This window comes from Cervus canadensis, chromosome 17 (assembly GCF_019320065.1).
Source record: "Cervus canadensis isolate Bull #8, Minnesota chromosome 17, ASM1932006v1, whole genome shotgun sequence".
Taxonomy (NCBI): Eukaryota; Metazoa; Chordata; class Mammalia; order Artiodactyla; family Cervidae; genus Cervus; species Cervus canadensis.
The window spans coordinates 46,090,264-46,107,715 of NC_057402.1; the positions used below are offsets into that span (position 1 = coordinate 46,090,264).

At 39.9% G+C, this 17,452-nt stretch overlaps 1 protein-coding gene across 1 annotated transcript in view; it reads left to right on the top strand.

Moving 5' to 3' along the window:
• Positions 1-17,452, top strand: part of BLM (BLM RecQ like helicase) — an 87,229-nt gene that overhangs the window by 45,022 nt on the left and 24,755 nt on the right. Inside the window, exons 13-14 of the mRNA XM_043490222.1 lie at positions 8,644-8,750; positions 10,260-10,420. Coding sequence (XP_043346157.1) covers positions 8,644-8,750; positions 10,260-10,420 — 268 coding nt within the window. The remainder of the gene's footprint in view (positions 1-8,643; positions 8,751-10,259; positions 10,421-17,452) is intronic.

Below are 17,452 nucleotides of genomic sequence, written 5' to 3' on the forward strand. Positions count from 1 at the left end.
AGGGTGTATTTCCATCTCCGATGTCAATTACGTCAGGATTTGAGGAGCTGGGAGCCAGTATGTACTGTTGTTGTATTTTAAAAAATTTTTTTAAATTCCCAGGTGATTCCAATGTGCATCAGACTTTGGGAACCAAGACCCTGGGGCTTTTATTCAATCACTGAAATTAAAACTTACCCCAGTACCAATTTTGGAAGTAGGGATAAAGTGCATGCCATACCTGTTAAACCTTAGGATGGTCTCAGTAATAAATTAGCTTTTATTTATCCTATTTTGGCTCCTGTGTATCCTAAAACAGGGGACCCCAGCCCGGGACCGCAGACTGCTACTGGGCTGTGGCCTGTTAGGAACTAACAGGCTGCATAGCAGGAGGTGAACCGTGGGCAAACAAGCAAAGCTTCATCTGTATTTACAGCCACTCCCCATCGTTCCCTTTACCTTCTGGGCTCCACCCCCTGTCAGATCAGCAGCAGCATAATAAATGTAATGCACTTGAATCCTGAAACCATCCCCCACCCCCCAGCTCCTGTGGAAAAATCGTCTTCCAAGAAACCAGTCCCTGGTGCCAGAGAAGTTGGGTGGGGACTGCTGTCGTAGAGTGTATGTGATGAAAGGGACAGACGCTACTGCTCTGTCATTTGCCTCTGAAGTCCCAGCTCTATCCAGGATGTTGAAAATAGCCCAGAAAGTATATGCAGCAGCTTTGTTTTTACTTTGTTTTCATCTCAACAGCGAAGTGCTTCTTCTTGCCACCAAATCCATAACTATTCAATAACAAAAACTTCTATAAGAAAATATCCCCAGTATAGGTTGCACTGAGTTGTTTTGTACCTCTGTATGACTTTGTAAAGACAAGTACATTCCCTGACAGGTTCAATTTACTCAGCAAACATTTACTTAAACAACTGTTGTCTACGAAGGTTAAAATATTTTTTCCTTCTGATTTATTAGTGGGTGCTTTGAGATTGAGGAATATCTGAGGGAATAATGGCTGCTAATGTATTGGGGTGAATTTTTAAAGCTTGGCTCACTTGGAAATAAAGAAAATAAGCTGGCTCTATAAATATTATGATCAGTAAAGACAACAGCAGCATTGTGGTGGATTATGAGAAGAACTCTTTAAGTGCCATATGTGGGGACAAATGTGATGGTGGTATTAGTCACTCAGTCGTGTCCGATTCCTTGCAATTCCATGGACTGTAGCCGGCCAGGCTCCTCTGTCCTTGAAATTCTCCAGGCAAGAATACTGGAGTGGGTAGCATTCCCTTCTCCAGGGGATCTTCCCAACCCAAGGATCGAACCTAGGTCTCCTGCATAGCAGGCAGATTCTTCACCATCTGAGCCAAGAGGAAAGCCCTAGTGTGAAGGGATTTGAGGTTAAGATAGCTTCAGAGACCTTTTGCAGATTAAACTGGCATTCATAAGCCCAAGAATTTTAGAGTCTTCAGGATTTTGTGCAGGTAATCACAAAAACTGGAGTGCAATATTTTAGTTTCACTTGCAGAGGAGTGTTTATAAAATTTGGGAGAAAAAAGATCATTTCTTCCATAATTGAAGAAATTATTTTACATTTTATATTTATATTACAACATTTTATATTTATATTACAACATTTTATATTTAAGATGTCTTATAAGTTTAGGTTCTAGTGAAGAACCCACATGCTAGAAATTTGCTTCTGTGAGTCTTCCACTGGTTTATAAAATCCTTTTTATTTTATTTATTTATTTTTTTAATGATAATTTGATTTTTAGTCATCACATTTTTTTTTTTTCCCAGTGGGTTTTGTCATACATTGACATGAATCAGCCATAGATTTACACGTATTCCCCATCCCGATCCCCCCTCCCACCTCCCTCTCCACCCGATTCCTCTGGGTCTTCCCAGTGCACCAGGCCCGAGCACTTGTCTCATGCATCCCACCTGGGCTGGTGATCTGTTTCACCATAGATAGTATACATGCTGTTCTTTTGAAATATCCCACCCTCACATTCTCCCACAGAGTTCAAAAGTCTGTTCTGTATTTCTGTGTCTCTTTTTCTGTTTTGCATATAGGGTTATCGTTACCATCTTTCTAAATTCCATATATATGTGTTAGTATGCTGTAATGTTCTTTATCTTTCTGGCTTACTTCACTCTGTATAAGGGGCTCCAGTTTCATCCATCTCATTAGGACTGGTTCAAATGAATTCTTTTTAACAGCTGAGTAATATTCCATGGTGTATATGTACCACAGCTTCCTTATCCATTCATCTGAAAATCCTTTTTAAAAAATAGGCAGTGTTTTTAGCATTTTTCCATCAATAGATACCAGATGCAATCTACTGTTCTTTTAAATCAGTAATATTAATTGCCAAATGCCCATAATTAAGAGAAGTGATGCAAATTCAATTCACCTTTTGAATAGCTTTTTGGAAGTATCGAATCTGTCTTTTTTGAGTAAGCATTGCATATATAGGCTCAGAGGCAGACACCTGTAATATGTTCTCCCAAGGATGTGTGGGAGAGATCTTCTTAGAAAAGTCATGGATTGCACATTCCCTGAGTCTAGCGTGTGATGCCCTGTGTATACTCGGCACTCAGTAAGAATGAATAAATGAAACATATGGAAGAATTTTGGTAAATGTGGGTAAAATATGAAAATTTGGGAAGGTCTGTTGACTCCTTTTAATATATTTGGTGCTTCTATATTTGGGAGAATTTAAATCCCTGGTTGAAAGTAAAAGATTTTAACCAACACTTTCTGTTACTTTTTTTTTTTCGGATCTTCTTTTCTGCCCATAGACCCCTTGTTTGAATTAAATTTCCCCACTGCTGTGGTGCCATGGCCCTGGTGAAGACAGGTGCCCCTAGGGTTGAAGCCACGGTCGCTGCTCTTCTCTCCTACTGCCAGTCTATGATAACATTCTTCGTCTTTGGGAAATATGAGGAGGGAAATAAAATTGATGGGCTTTATTCCTTTTCTTCAGGGCCTTATAATATGAACTGAGAAAGAAAAATAAGAGATAGACATTTATGTAGTTAGTATAACAAAGAATACTGTTTCTCTTTCAATTTCCCCATAGAATTTTACCCTAAGGTAATGTATTTTTATGCATGAAGTCTTATTGCTTACTCTGTCATATTTACCTGAAAGAAAAACATATATAAATTAATTGGTTTTTTAAAATTTCCTATAGTAAAAATTTTTTTTCCACTCTAAAATTTTCTTCCTAACTGAACAAAAGAATTATATATAACATTAGTGGTACATGACTGATCAGAACAGCTTTAAATACATTTTTGAAAATAATTCTTAGGGATAAATTTTGATGGGGAATGTATAACTTAATGAGCTAGGACTTTTTCTCAGTACATTTATCTATGGATCAATCAAGTCAGTTCATATTTCTTATTTTTAGAGGTATATTTTATAGCATTGAGAAATGTTGCTCATATAAGCATGTAGATAGGAATGGAAAGCATTTTATTCTAGCATTAATGCTCAGTTATTTGAATTCCTTCTGATATATATGCCAAAATTATATAATGATATGTCATCAAAAATTATTTGTAATGATCTCTCAGCTGATATCTCAGTTAAGTCCTCCAAATTTTGTGAAAAGGAAAGAATTCGGAACCATCTGACTGGCAAAATAAGTCAGATCATTAGTTATTCACTTTACTTTTTCTGGGAAATACACCTTTAAAAATATGCTTTACCAAACTTTTCTAATGGCTGTTAGATATCCTTGTTACTCTTTTCATTCAAATGATTCATTTATCCAGGAGTTGGGGAAACCAAAATACTATAAGCTTCAGTACATCTTTTCTAGTATATTTTTGACATATGTTTTTATTCTGTGATATGCTTTTAAATAATAGTTTTGTCAGAACTTTACGACTGCCAATTAGCTCTTTCAAGCAATGAGACATGACTAGCATGAAACCTAATTGGCAAAGCCAGTTTTCATTGCCAAAACAATTGGCCAAATTAAACTTATTTTCTTACATTAAAAAAAAAAAAATTCTGACTTTGTTTTTCAAGTCACATAAACTACTTAGTACACATGCCCATGACGGTGCCTCAGTTCCAAAAGCAAGAGCTGAGCACAAATTGATTCCATTTCCTAACATCACTTAGAATGACTAGAGCTTGACACCCTTTACCTAATAATATTTACCATTTCAGTGTCAACACCAGTATTCCCTCGGTGGAAGATATTTTGGGATCCAAAGCTTTTTTAAAAAAACGTTGAGACACATTTGACACACCACCAAATTCACCCATTTTAAGGCTAGAATTTCTGGTTGGTTGTACTTTCACAGGTTGAGCACCCATCCCCCAAATCTAAGTTTAGAACATTTTTATCACCCCAGAAAGAAACCTAGTGCTCAGTGTCACTACCCATTCTCTCCTTCCTGTTTCTGCCCTGCTTCTTTCACTTAACATGTTTTCAGGGTTCATCTATGTTGTAACATATATCAGAATTTCATTCCTTTAAAAAAAAATTATTTATTTAACTGCGCTGGCTCTTAGTTGCAGTATACTGGATCTAGTTCCCCAACCAGGGATCAAGCCCAGGCCCTCTGCATTGGGAGCATGGAGTTTTAGTCAGTAAACCACCTGAAATCCCTTCATTCCTTTTTATGGCTTAACAATCTTTGTTGAATAGGCATTTCACATTTATTTATCCACTTATAGCAATTGATGTGAACTCTAATTAGAATATCTGTTAATTCCAAACATCTCATTTCCAACAAGCCAAGTAAGATTTGTTATATGTAATGAACTCTTTAAGAGATTTAACTTTTTCATTATAACAAATTGTGTGAATACAGTGGACCCTTGAGCAACATGGGTTTGAACATAGGCATAGTAATCTTCCTATACATGTTTTTGTGTGTACCTGTGTTTTAATTTCTCTTGGGTATATCCCCAGGAGTGGAATTATTGGGTCATATTGTAACTATTTTTAACCTTTTGAGAGCTTTCCAAAGTGGCTGCACCATTTTTCATTCCCACCAGTGATATAGTGGATTCTGATTCCACCAGAATGTGCTTTTGTCTCCCCTTTTTTGACCCAAAACTTTTTTGTTTAATGCATAAAACACTGTTCTGAAATTAAAGTGTAGTGTAAAATGTAGGGGAAATCAGTAAGGCCATTCTTGTGTATAATCATTTCAGCATTCCTATTGGTAGGGAGACTCATGTACCATTCCCAGCTTAAGCCCAAATCATATCAAGTTTTTAAATTATCTACATCATTTGTATTCCTGGGCGATTCTTTTTATGCCTAAATTTTATCAGGACTGCCATTTCCTTTGCTGTGGCAGTGATTATAAATAATGAATTGAGAACAATCAAAATAGTCTATGGGTGTATCAAGTCTCTCATCTACCGTCTTGCTGCAGTCTACCACAGTCTTCTGCCATCTCAAGCACTAAAAGATCTCTTAGTGTTTGTACATATACATGATGTCTTAAGAGGGGTGGTTTCACAGTATTGTTAAGCAGTCATCTCACGAGACGTTGTGCATAATGTATTTCATGACAATAGGAATGAAAGAAGCCAGTTTCATAAAGTGAGCATCAACTTCTCTCCCGCCACCTTCCTGTCAGTATATCTGAAATCAGGTCATCCCAATAAAAGCCAGAATACTTTTTTCCTGATGTTGTACTTTACTCTTAATAGAAATGTGTAAAGCACTGAGAGACAGGAAGCCCTACCTGGGGTCTCTGGTACTTGGATTAGAGAAAGTTGCGCCTACACCCATACTACATTTCAGTCATTTTGTTTGGAGGTTTTTACATCTGGAACAATGCACATGGTAAAGTTTAGAATGGGTGAAAAGTAAAGTTTGTTTTTCAAAAGTGAGAGACAGTTGTAAAAGGGAAAAAATGGGGCAGGAGTATCGAGCAGAAAGGGCTTCCCTAGTCGCTCAGCAGTAAAGACTCTGCCTGCCTTGCAGGAGATTTGGGTTCATCCCTGGGTCGGGAAGGTTCCCTGGACAAGGAAATGGTAACCCACTCCAGTATTCTTGCCTGGAGAATCCCATGGACAGAGGAGCCTGGTGGGCTACAGTCCATGGATTCGCAAAAAGAGTCAGACACAACTTAGCAACTCAACAACAATGAGCAGAAAGTCCTGATTATCAGCATTCTCAGATCCATCTTTTCTTGTTTGTCTTTAATATTTGTTTATATATTTGACTGTGTCGGTCTTCGTTGTATCATGCAGGATCTTTTGTTGTGGTGTGCTGGGGCTCAGTAGCTGTAGCTCAAGGGCTTAGTTGCCCCACAGCATGTGGGATCTTAGTTCCCCCACCAGGGATTGAACCCATGTCCTCTGCATTGGAAGGCAAATTCTTAACCACTGGACCACCAGGGGGGTCCCTCAGATCCATCTTTTAGGGGAAAATTCATACATGTGAAAACAGAATCTGGAAATTGATTCCTGTAAGATTATCTTCGCTCATGTACCTTTAGAAAGTCTTTGTGAACTCCTAGGGGTATATGTACCCCAAATTTTATACCACTGATTTGGAAGAAGTTGAACTGTGGTTTAGAACTCTGAAAAGAGGTCTAAGGTGGGAGTGGAGTTGGAACTCACAGGTATGATATTTGCATGCTGTTTAAAGCAGTGAGAGTGCAGTCCCTGAAAAGGATAATACAGGGGAAGAAGGAAAGAGCCAAGCGTTTTGGGAGCTGATTCTCCTATAAGTGGGGAGAAACCCCATGGGTGTGAGAGCTGATAGAGGTTTTGGTAAGGCTAGCAAACAGCAGAGAGTGACCAGGAAAGGTAAGAGAATGAGATCTGACAGAAGACCAGGGCAGGTACCAGACGCAGTTGATTTCTGCCGCCTGCTGCGTGGCCACCTTATCTGCATAGCGGTCCCCTCAGGAACATGCCTGCCTCACATGTGAAGCATTCTTTAGTCCTAAAATTAAATGTTTATCTTGATGTCAATGGCAACCAAACCTGGGCCCATCTAGCTTGAACTTAGAAAGACAGAAAGGCAGTGGTTTTAGTCCCCATCTTTCCTTCCTCTGATCCCTACCCACTGTGTATAGACCACCTCCTTACCACAGGTTATTGCAGTTCACGATCTTCGTTCCCTTCCATCCACCCAGGCACTGAGATGTGTTCATTCTCTAACCATAATGCCTTAGTTCATTTTTTCTCTCCTTCCAGGGGCCATGTTGGAACCTGGTGCAGATTCAGGGTCTCCCCAGGGCTAAGGACCCTATAACAATTCCATCATCCTTCTTCAGTTTCTCAAAGTTCTGATAAAGCAATTTTGGTAGAATGGTAATGCCAAAAGCCAGTTGGTTGGGCGAACAAGAGGATTCTGAGAAACCTGCCTTTGGAGGGAGAGAACAAAGTGGGATGCCAGCTGCAGTGGAACGTACCAAGGGTCAAGCGAAGCTTTTGTTGTTTTCAGGATTGGAAGGTCCAGGTACACACACAGAGATAAAAGGGAAGAGTTCACAGAAGAGACTAAAGCACAAGAAAGGAGATAATGGAAAGGTAGAGCTCACAAAGCAGATAGGGGATGTGGGGGACCAAGAGCGAAAGCCAGAGGATGAAGAGCATGTCCGTCTCAGAGTCAGTCATGTCCCCTCTGAGCACAGAGCCAAGGGCAGTGATCAGGGTCTGCAGACGTCACCTCCTGGGGCCTTGCAGCCAGCTCTCCACTCTTGGTATGTGCCTAGTCGCTTCAGTTGTGTCTGACTCTGCCACCCCATGGACTGTAGCCTACCAGGCTCTTCTGTCCATGGGGTTCTCCAGGCAGGAATACTGACGTGGGTTGCCATGCCCTCCTCCAGGAGATCTTCCTGACCCAGGGCTCAAACCCACGTCCCTTGGCATCCCCTTCACTGGCAGGCAGGTTCTCTGCCACTAGCACCACCTGGGAAGCCCCCACTCTTCTGTGCAGTTAGAATTGGGGGATATTGGTAGCCTAAAGTTATGTCTTGTTTCTCTATGAATTTCTTCATCTTTTAAATAATGTTTTAACCATCTCTGCTTTTAATCTACCTTATTTTTGGAAACTGGGCTCCTGTCTTTTCTGCATATTTTTTTCTTTTGCCATCTTCTGATTGTCATGGAGAACCATAGACACACCGTCCTTATCACCATTCTTAATCTTTAACCTAATTTCCAGCTGTGTTTTATTATGTAAGTTGCCAGTAGTTATATTCACTTTAAGACAACTTGATGATTAGGTTTGCATTGTAGAAAACCAGTGCTTAATTTTTTTTATAATTTTGTTCATTTACTTATTTTGGCTGTGCTGGGTCTTTGTTGCTGTGAGAACTTTTCTCTAGTTTTGGGGAGTGGGGGCAACTCTCTAGTTGTGGTATACAGGCTTCTCATTTCAGTGGCTTCTCGTGGAGCATGGGCTCTAGGGCGCTTGAGCATCAGTAGTTGCGGCTTCCAGGCCCTGGAGCATAGGCTCAGTAGCTGTGGCGCACAGGCTTGGTCTCTCTGAAGCATGTGGAATCTTCTGGACCAGGGATCAAACCTGTGTTTCCTGCATTTGCAGGTAGATTCTTTACCACTGAGCCACCAGGGAAGCCCAATCAGCGTTCAGTTTTTGAAGGTGTCTAAACCTATATTTTCTCATAATAGTGAAATTTTATGTTTCTGACTTCTTTTAGGTTTAGCATGAGCTTCAACAGACACAATCTAAAATACTACGTGTTACCCAAAAAACCTAAAAAGGTGGCATTTGATTGCTTAGAATGGATCAGAAAGCATCACCCATGTGAGTACAGCCTTGTGATGAACTATGTCTAGAAGTGATAAATAAATGTCTTTTTAGTACCACAGTTGAATATATAAAATCTCATATTAAGCATTTCTTTTCTCATCATGGTAGCACTAACTTACTGTTTATAGCGCAAAATATTGCAGCTCTCTCAGTTCTGAAAATTAGAAAGTCTCATTTGGCTTGCTAGCAATAACCCCTAATAAAAAGCGTATTGAATACCCCCTCCTACACACCTGTGTTATTCGTGGCTCCAGTCTTCGCTTCTGACTACGATCAGTGTGGATTATGCAGCTCTCTTCTAGCGCCTTCTCCCAAGTGTGTCTGCCTTTGAGTCGTGTTAACTAAAATGAGATTCCAAAATTCATGGTAGTTTTCCATGTAACCTCTTAGCTACTTTTCCATGGAGCATTTTTTGTTGTTGTTGTTAAACATCTCTATTTTATTTTTTAAAATTAGTATACACATTTGTTTCAGTAAATCAAATAATACAGAGATAGGTCAAGGAAAAAGTAATTTCCTTTTCCATCCCACCCCCCACCCCCCACCACCCAGGGAGCTAATATAAATAGCCTTGTGTGTGTATCTGTATCTTTGGCTCTTCCACAGAGAGGTGTCTTTTTCTTTACTGCCTTTTATTTTCTGATTTTTAAAAATAACGTGCATACAAATGGCAATAAATATAGTGAAGAGAATTTAGAAAGGAAGGAAAGAAAGAATCAAAAGACAAACCTTACCATGGGACAAGTTAAGGTACTCTTACCATTGTAGCTTATTTCCTTCCGATAATGTTTGTGTGTTTTTCTCTCCATTAGCCTACTGTATATACAATGTTTGCTACCCTTTACCTCTTAAATCTTAAACATGTTCTCATGTCTTTTTTAAAAACTTAGAAAACACTGAATGGTTGCTTGTAATTTTCTTTCTTTCTTAATTATGTCCTATGTTGGCCCTTAAAATTTTTTTTTAATCTTAAAAACTATAGAGCCTTCCCTGGTGGTCCAGTGGTTAAGAGTCTGCACTTCCACCTGCAGGGGGCCAGGTTCAATCCCTGGTTGGGGAACTAAGATCCTGCTTGCTGCACAATGCCGCCAAAAATTGTAAACAAAACTTCTTAAATAAGTCCTTGGGTCACTTTATTTCTTCGATTTGTTTCCCAGAAGGAAACTGAGTCAAAAGGAAGGAGAATTTCTAAGGCTCTTGATACATATTACCATATGCTTTCTACAAAGTCTGTGTAGGAGTGCCTTCCTATTGTATAGCCAGTGAGAAACAGAGCCAGGCTGCCTCAGGTCCATTTGGAGGAACAGGATTGCAAGTCAAATCTTGTCTTTTGCAGCACATGTTATTCCTTGCTTGATTTATTCTACCTGTATGATTCTCCTCTGCTGTCAGAAAAGTGAAGGTCTATTTACAGTTCAGACAATTCTAAGAACATCGTGTAAGTTACCTCGTTGTTTATGTTACATGTCCTCATTTCACAAGACTGTTTTGGTTTCTTGGCAGATGACTCAGGGATAATTTACTGCCTCTCCAGGCGAGAATGTGACACAATGGCTGAAACATTACAGAAGGATGGCCTTGCTGCCCTGGCTTATCACGCCGGCCTCAGTGACTCCGCCAGAGATGAAGTACAGCACAAGTGGATTAATCAGGATGGCTGCCAGGTAACATCTCTTAACATAAAGGAAACAATATTTTACAGTATATAAGCCACCTTGGATGGAAAATTGTTTTTACCTTAAAGGTGAAAGTGAAAGTGAAGTTGCTCAGTCATGTCCGACTCTTTGCGACCCCATGGAACTGTAGTCTGCCAGGTTCCTTCGTCCTTAAGGGTCGTAAGCATCAAAATAAGGCGGAATTAAAAGGAGATCTTTGAGACATCTAAAGTTGCTTTTTCTTTCTTAAATTAAAAAAAAATTTTACTGGGATGTAATTCACATACCATAAAATTCTCCCTCCCAAAGTTTACAAGTCAGTGGTTTTTAGTATATTCACAAAGTTGTGCAACCATTACCACTGTCTAATTCCAGAACATTCCATCATCCCAGAAAGAAACCGCATATCCACTAGCCATCACTCCCCACACCCCCAACCCCCAGTTCACTAATCTATTAACTACTATTAATCTGTCTCTATAGAGTTTCCTATCCGGGACATTTCATACAAATGGAATCATACAGTATGCATTCTTCTGTGATAGATTTGTCTTACTTAGCATGTTTTCGAGATTTAGCCACATTGTAGTATGTATCAGTACTTGACTCCTTTTTGTGTCTAGATAATATTCCATTGTATGAGGTACTGCATTTGTTATCTATTCATCAGTTGAAAGACATCTGGGTTGTATCCACTGTGTAACTCTTGTGAATAATGCTTCTGTGCAAGTTTTTGTGTAAACATATGTTCAGTTCTGTTGGGTAAATACCTAGGAGTGGAGGGACTTCCCTGATGGTACAATGGATAACAGTCCACCTGCCAGTCAGGGGACATGGGTTCCATCCCTGGTCTGGGAAGAGTACACATGCCTCGGAGCAGCTAAGCCCAGGCACCACAACTACTGAGCCTGTGCTCTAGGGCCCTCAAACTGCATCTCCTGAAGCCCTCGAGCCTAAACCTGGGCCCTACAACCACAGTGAGTAGCCCAAGCACCGCATCGAAGGCGAGCCCCTGCTCGCCACAACTAGAGAACACCCGAGCACAGCAACAGGCCTAGCACAGCCGAAAGTAAATAATTAATTTATTTATAAATAAATAAATACCTAGAAGTAGAATTGCTTACTCATATGGAAATTCATTGTTTAACTCTTTAAGAAACTGTCTGTCTTCCAAAGCAGTTATAAAGTTATACATTCTAGCAATGTATGAGGTTCCAATGCCTCCACCTCACCAACACTAATTATTTTCCTTTTTTTTACTATATCCATCCTGGTGGATGTAAAGTGGTATCTCATTGTGATTTTATTTGCATCCCCTAATAACTAGTGATGCTGAGCATCTACTTCTGACAGATTTGTCACCCAAGTGGATCAAGAAAGAAGCTGAGAACACTCTAGGCATCCCATACTGTCACTTGGATAGATCCCTCTAGACACAAGGATGAATCTGAGAATGACTAAACTTTTTTTTGGAGCCCATGAAATTTTCAGTTCATAAGAAAAGAAATCATTACCCTGAAGATTCAGAAAGAAAATAACTTTCGAAATTATTTTCTGAGGGAAAATAAAAAGAAGTCTTAGAGGATATCAACTTAATATCCTTAGGAAGATTTAAGAAGACTTGTATGAACTAGGAACAGTTTGCCATAAGAAGATGATATGAAAAGGCTCACATGAAGGGAAAAATTAAAATTCAATATATGCAAACAAAATGCAAGAAAAAACAAAACAAATAGAATGATATGTCAAGACACACATGGTTCAATTCAGTGCAGACATTTGAATCAATGATGTAGTGAATAATTTGAGAGTGTAAAGAGGAAAAAAAACATGAAAATTGAAGGAATATAAAACAAAAAAATGTGGGGTTTTTTTGCCAAACAGAAAAATGTTTAGCAACAGGGAGTAATGTTCAGCCTAAAAATAATAAGTATACCCAAGAATGAAATTGGAGAGTTGAGATTGATAGAATAGTCAAATGTATTATAAATAAATACATAATAAATATATAAGAAACTAAGAGTCATCTCAGAATCACTGGGGAAAAACTTAGATGTACACATAGTTCAGAATATTTGTTTGATTTACAAAGTTGTAAGAAATTGTGGGCCTTAGGAAACATCACTACGAACAAAGCTAGTGGAGGTGATGGAATTCCAGTTGAGCTATTTCAAATCCTAAAAGATGATGCTGTTAAAGTCTTGCACTCAATATATCAACAAATTTGGAAAACTCAGCAGTGGCCACAGGACTGGAAAAGGTCAGTTTTCATTCCGATCCCAAAGAAAGGCAATGCTAAAGAATGCTCAAACTACCACAAAATTGCACTCATCTCACACGCTAGCAAAGTAATGCTCAAAATTCTCCAAGCCAGGCTTCAGCATTACGTGAACCGTAAACTTCCAGATGTTCAAGCTGGTTTTAGAAAAGGCAGAGGAACCAGAGATCAAATTGCCAACGTTCACTGGATCATCGAAAAAGCAAGAGAGTTCCAGAAAAACATCTACTTCTGCTTTATTGACTATGCCAAAGCCTTTGACTGTGTGGATCACAGTAAACTGTGGAAAATTCTGAAAGAGATGGGAATACCAGACCACCTGATCTGCCTCTTGAGAAACCTGTTATGCAGGTCAGGAAGCAACAGTTAGAACTGGACATGGAACAACAGACTGGTTCCAAATAGGAAAAGGAGTACATCAAGGCTGTATATTGTCACCCTGCTTAATTACTTATATGCAGGGTACATCATGAGAAATGCTGGGCTGGAGGAAGCACAAGCTGGAATCAAGATTGCTGGGAGAAATATCAATAACCTCAGATATGCAGATGACACCAGCCTTATGGCAGAAAGTGAAGAAGAACTAAAGAGCCTCTTGATGAAAGTGAAAGAGGAGAGTGAAAAAGTTGGCTTCAAGCTCAACATTCAGAACACTAAGATCATGGCATCCGGTCCCATCACTTCATGGCAAATAGATGGGGAAACAGTGGCTGACTTTATTTTTCTGGGCTCCAAAATCACTGCAGATGGTGACTGCAGCCATGAGATTAAAAGACGCTTGCTCCTTGGAAGAAAAGTTATGACCAACTTAGATGCATATTCAAAAGCAGAAGACATACTTTGTCAACAAAGGTCCGTCATACGTCAAGGGCTATGGTTTTCTCCAGTAATGTACGGATGTAGTGTGTGTGTGTGGATGATTAGTCGCGCAGTCGTGTCCGACTCTTTTTGCGACCCATGGCACTGTGGGCCACCAGGCTCCCTTTGCTCCATGGGTCTTCTAGGCAAGAGTACTGGAGTGGGTTGCCATTTCCTTCTCCATTTACATCATTACTGGAAGAAAATGATATATGCTTTTCAGATTATAAAAGTATGGATGTGAGAGTTGGACTATAAAGAAAGCTGAGTGCTGAAGAATTGATGCTTTTGAACTGTGGTGTTGGAGAAGACTCTTGAGAGTCCCTAGGACTGCAAGGAGATCCAACCAGTCCATCCTAAAGGAGATCAGTCCTGGGTGTTCATTGGAAGAACTGATGTTGAAGTGGAAACTCCAATACTTTGGCCACCTGATGCGAAGAGCTGACTCATTTGAAAAGACCTGATGCTGGGAAAGATTAAGGGCAGGAGGAAAAGGGGACGACAGGATGAGATGGTTGGATGGCATCACCGACTCAAAGGACATCAGTTTCGGTGAACTCCGGGAATTGGTGATGGACAGGGAGGCCTAGCGTGCTGTGGTTCATGGGGTCACAAAGAGTTTGCCACAACTGAGCAACTGAACTGAACTGAAGAAATTGTATTCGTTAAGATAAAAAAAATAGGTTACTCTATAAAGAATGAGAAACAGACTTGCCTGAGGCAGTGTCAGTAAATTAAAAAAACAGAAACATACTGTGTCTAGAAGGCTGGGACTGAGGGGTTTCATGCTCAGCTTATTGTTATATATGTTGAAAACAATAAAACGGCTTTTTCAGATATTTAGAAGTTCAGAAAACACTGGTTTTTCTTCACTGACATAACTATAGATGACATTCTTTCCAAATTAATATTTAACTAATCAAAATTGCACTGTTTTTATTTCCTTTGATGAACTTTTTTGAAAGTTTGCCTGGATGAACATTCAAGTGAAAATAACCAAAAGAATTTGGCAAGAAAATGATAACGCATGAACACTACCTTTGCAATACGTTATAGATCAATGAAACAGAAATCCAAAAATAGACTAGAAACATGTAAAAACCGTATATGATAAGGAAGGTATTTAAAATTAATTGGGGAGCTTCCCTGTTGGCTCAGTGGTAAAGAATCCGCCTGCCAGTGCAGAAGACATGGGTGGTCTGGGAAGACTGCACATGCCGCAGAGCAACTTAGCCAGTGCATCACAGCTATTGAGCTCATGTGCTGCAGCTACTGAAGCCTGCGTGCCCTAGAGCCCATGCTTTGCAACAAGAGAAGTCACCACAATGAGAAGCCTGTGCACTGCAACTAGAGAGTAGCTCTCCACTCCACAGCTAAAGACAGCCAACAATAAATACATTAATTAAAATTTAAAATTAATTGGGAAGCCCCTGGAGAAGGAAATGGCAACTCACTCCAGGATTCTCACCTGGAGAATTCCATGGACAGAGGCCTGGTGGGCTATAATCCATGGGGTCACAAAGAGTCAGACACGACTAGGGTCACAGCACAATTGGGAAGGGAAGTTTATTCAACTTGTGGCACTGGTTACCTGATGGGGAGAATTATTCTGAGTCCTCATATCAAAATTAATTACAGGTAGGGACCCCTTGCTGTTCATGTTGAGACTCCACGCTTCCAAAGCAGGGAGCATGGGTTCAATCCCTAGTCCAAGAACAAAGATTCCACATACCACATGGCAAAAAAAAAAATTACAGGCAAATACAAGTACTGATATTTTTAAATGTGGAAGAGAACCTAAACTTAAAAACAAACCCTACAGGAAGTAACTGCTCTTAATGATTGAAAACCTAAACAACTAAACAGTTCTGTATCTATAAACAAAACCAAAAGGCAACAGCAAACTGGGAATTATATCTTCAAAAATAAAACATAATGAAGACCTTGTAAAAATGTGATAAGAGAAGCATGAGTCTCAAATAGTCAATTACCTGAGGCTGTCAGGAGACTATTGGAAAGGAAGAAACTACAGAGGGCTAAATACAAATTTATTTTAAGTGCAACTTTACTAGTAATCAAATTAACATTTAAAACAGAGATTTTTACCTTCCGTATCTGCAAACTTTTATTAACTGGCGGGAACAGTGTTGTGAGAGGCAATTTCCTATAGTAGTCCTGAGATCCTTCCTGGAAAACAGTATGATGGACTGTACTCAAATCTGAAACAGGTGTGGAAGTTACTTTAGTGTTATTTTTAATAATAAATGTTCTGAGACCATGATTGGTTATATTACAGTACATTCCTGCCATTAAAAATGGATTATGAAGAATTTTTTAATGGTATGAAAATGTTGGAATGTTAACGATAGATGAATGCAGGAAAAAATGTGATTCAAGTGTGTAATCTGAACCATAAAAAAATCGGATAGAAAACTGATAAGAAAAAAGAAGCAAGTCAATTTGTCTAACTTCTTTAATTCTTTATATATATGTACGTGCTCAATTGCTCAGTCATTTCCAAGTCTTTGTGACCCCATGGACTGTAGCCTGCCAGGCTTCTCTGTCCATGGAATTTTCTAGCCAAGAATACTGAAGGGGCTTGTCATTTCCTACTCCAGGGGATCTTCCCAACCTAGGGATCGAACCTGCATCTCCAGCATTGCAGGCGGATTCTTTACTACTGCACTACCTGGGAAGCCCATTTATATATAGTATATTCTACAATATACATATTTTTATGTATAAAACACTTTGATCAATTAATTCAGTTTTTTTAATCTAATTGTTTCTGCCTCAGAGCAGCTAATCCTCACAGTCAAGGTGTAATGACCAACTGGGCAGCCTTGATCTTATTAGATTTGTGGGATAGAATAAAACTTGGTTGGTTTTCTTCACGAAGAAATGATGGTTCCCTGAAACTTTGAAAGCCACACAGATATAAAGAAGGAATTATCAGTTCAGCAAAGCCAGTGTTCCCAGTTAGGGGAAGTAGAGAGGCTCAGGAGGAGTTGGTGTCATTGCCACCTCATGAGCCTGCGGGCTCCCTGGAGGGGCTGTGCTCAGCAGACCCTGGGAGGTGCACCCAGGCTTCCTGGAGACCTGTGGGCTGGCACAGCTCGCTCCACAGCCTCTCCACCTGCTCTCCCACCTCTTGAGGCTGCGGTAGACCTTCCCTTTCCAGGGAGATTCTCCTTTGATCACAGTGCCGTAAATTTCATTGGATGGATGACCTAAAGTACAGGCCATCGGTGTTCCCAGTGTGGATGAGCGCTCTATCTGCCATCCATGTGCTCCGTGCTGTGCAGTTCCTGGGTCTGGTACCAACAGTGACTGAAATCATGTCATTAGCCTCAGCCTGGCTGCCACATCGTCCAGTTGTTTTTTGAAATACTCTTCTTGAAGCAGCAATTCATCTTTCTAGGTCCTAAAAAAAGACTTGCAGCTTTATTTGTGTAAGGTAATGTTGCCTGGAGGTACAGTGTCTTCCGCTAGGTTATAAGTCCTCAATTTGCCACTGAAACAGATAGGCTTGAAGATGATTTTTTACTAAAAACTGATTTATCAGGCTCCTGAAATTTAAGTGCCACTTTGCTTCCACTGAGTAACTTGCATAGGCCAAGATCCACAGTCTCTAGTCTTTTTTTCTTTTCTAGTATAAACAGCTCTCGTGCTTTTTGTTCATCTGAGTTTCAATAAAAAAATTCACAAATTTTGATTCTGAAACCAGCTGATGAATAAAAGGAACCGGTGTGTGATCAGCTGGAAAAACGGTTAGTAAGCCCTGGAGCAGGTGAGAACACCACTGTTCCTGAGCCATTGGAAAAACTAGCAGCAGTGACCCCGACAGCAACAGCCCTGGGAACACCCAGAGCTTCAGAGCCACACGGTTATCAGGGCATTATGGA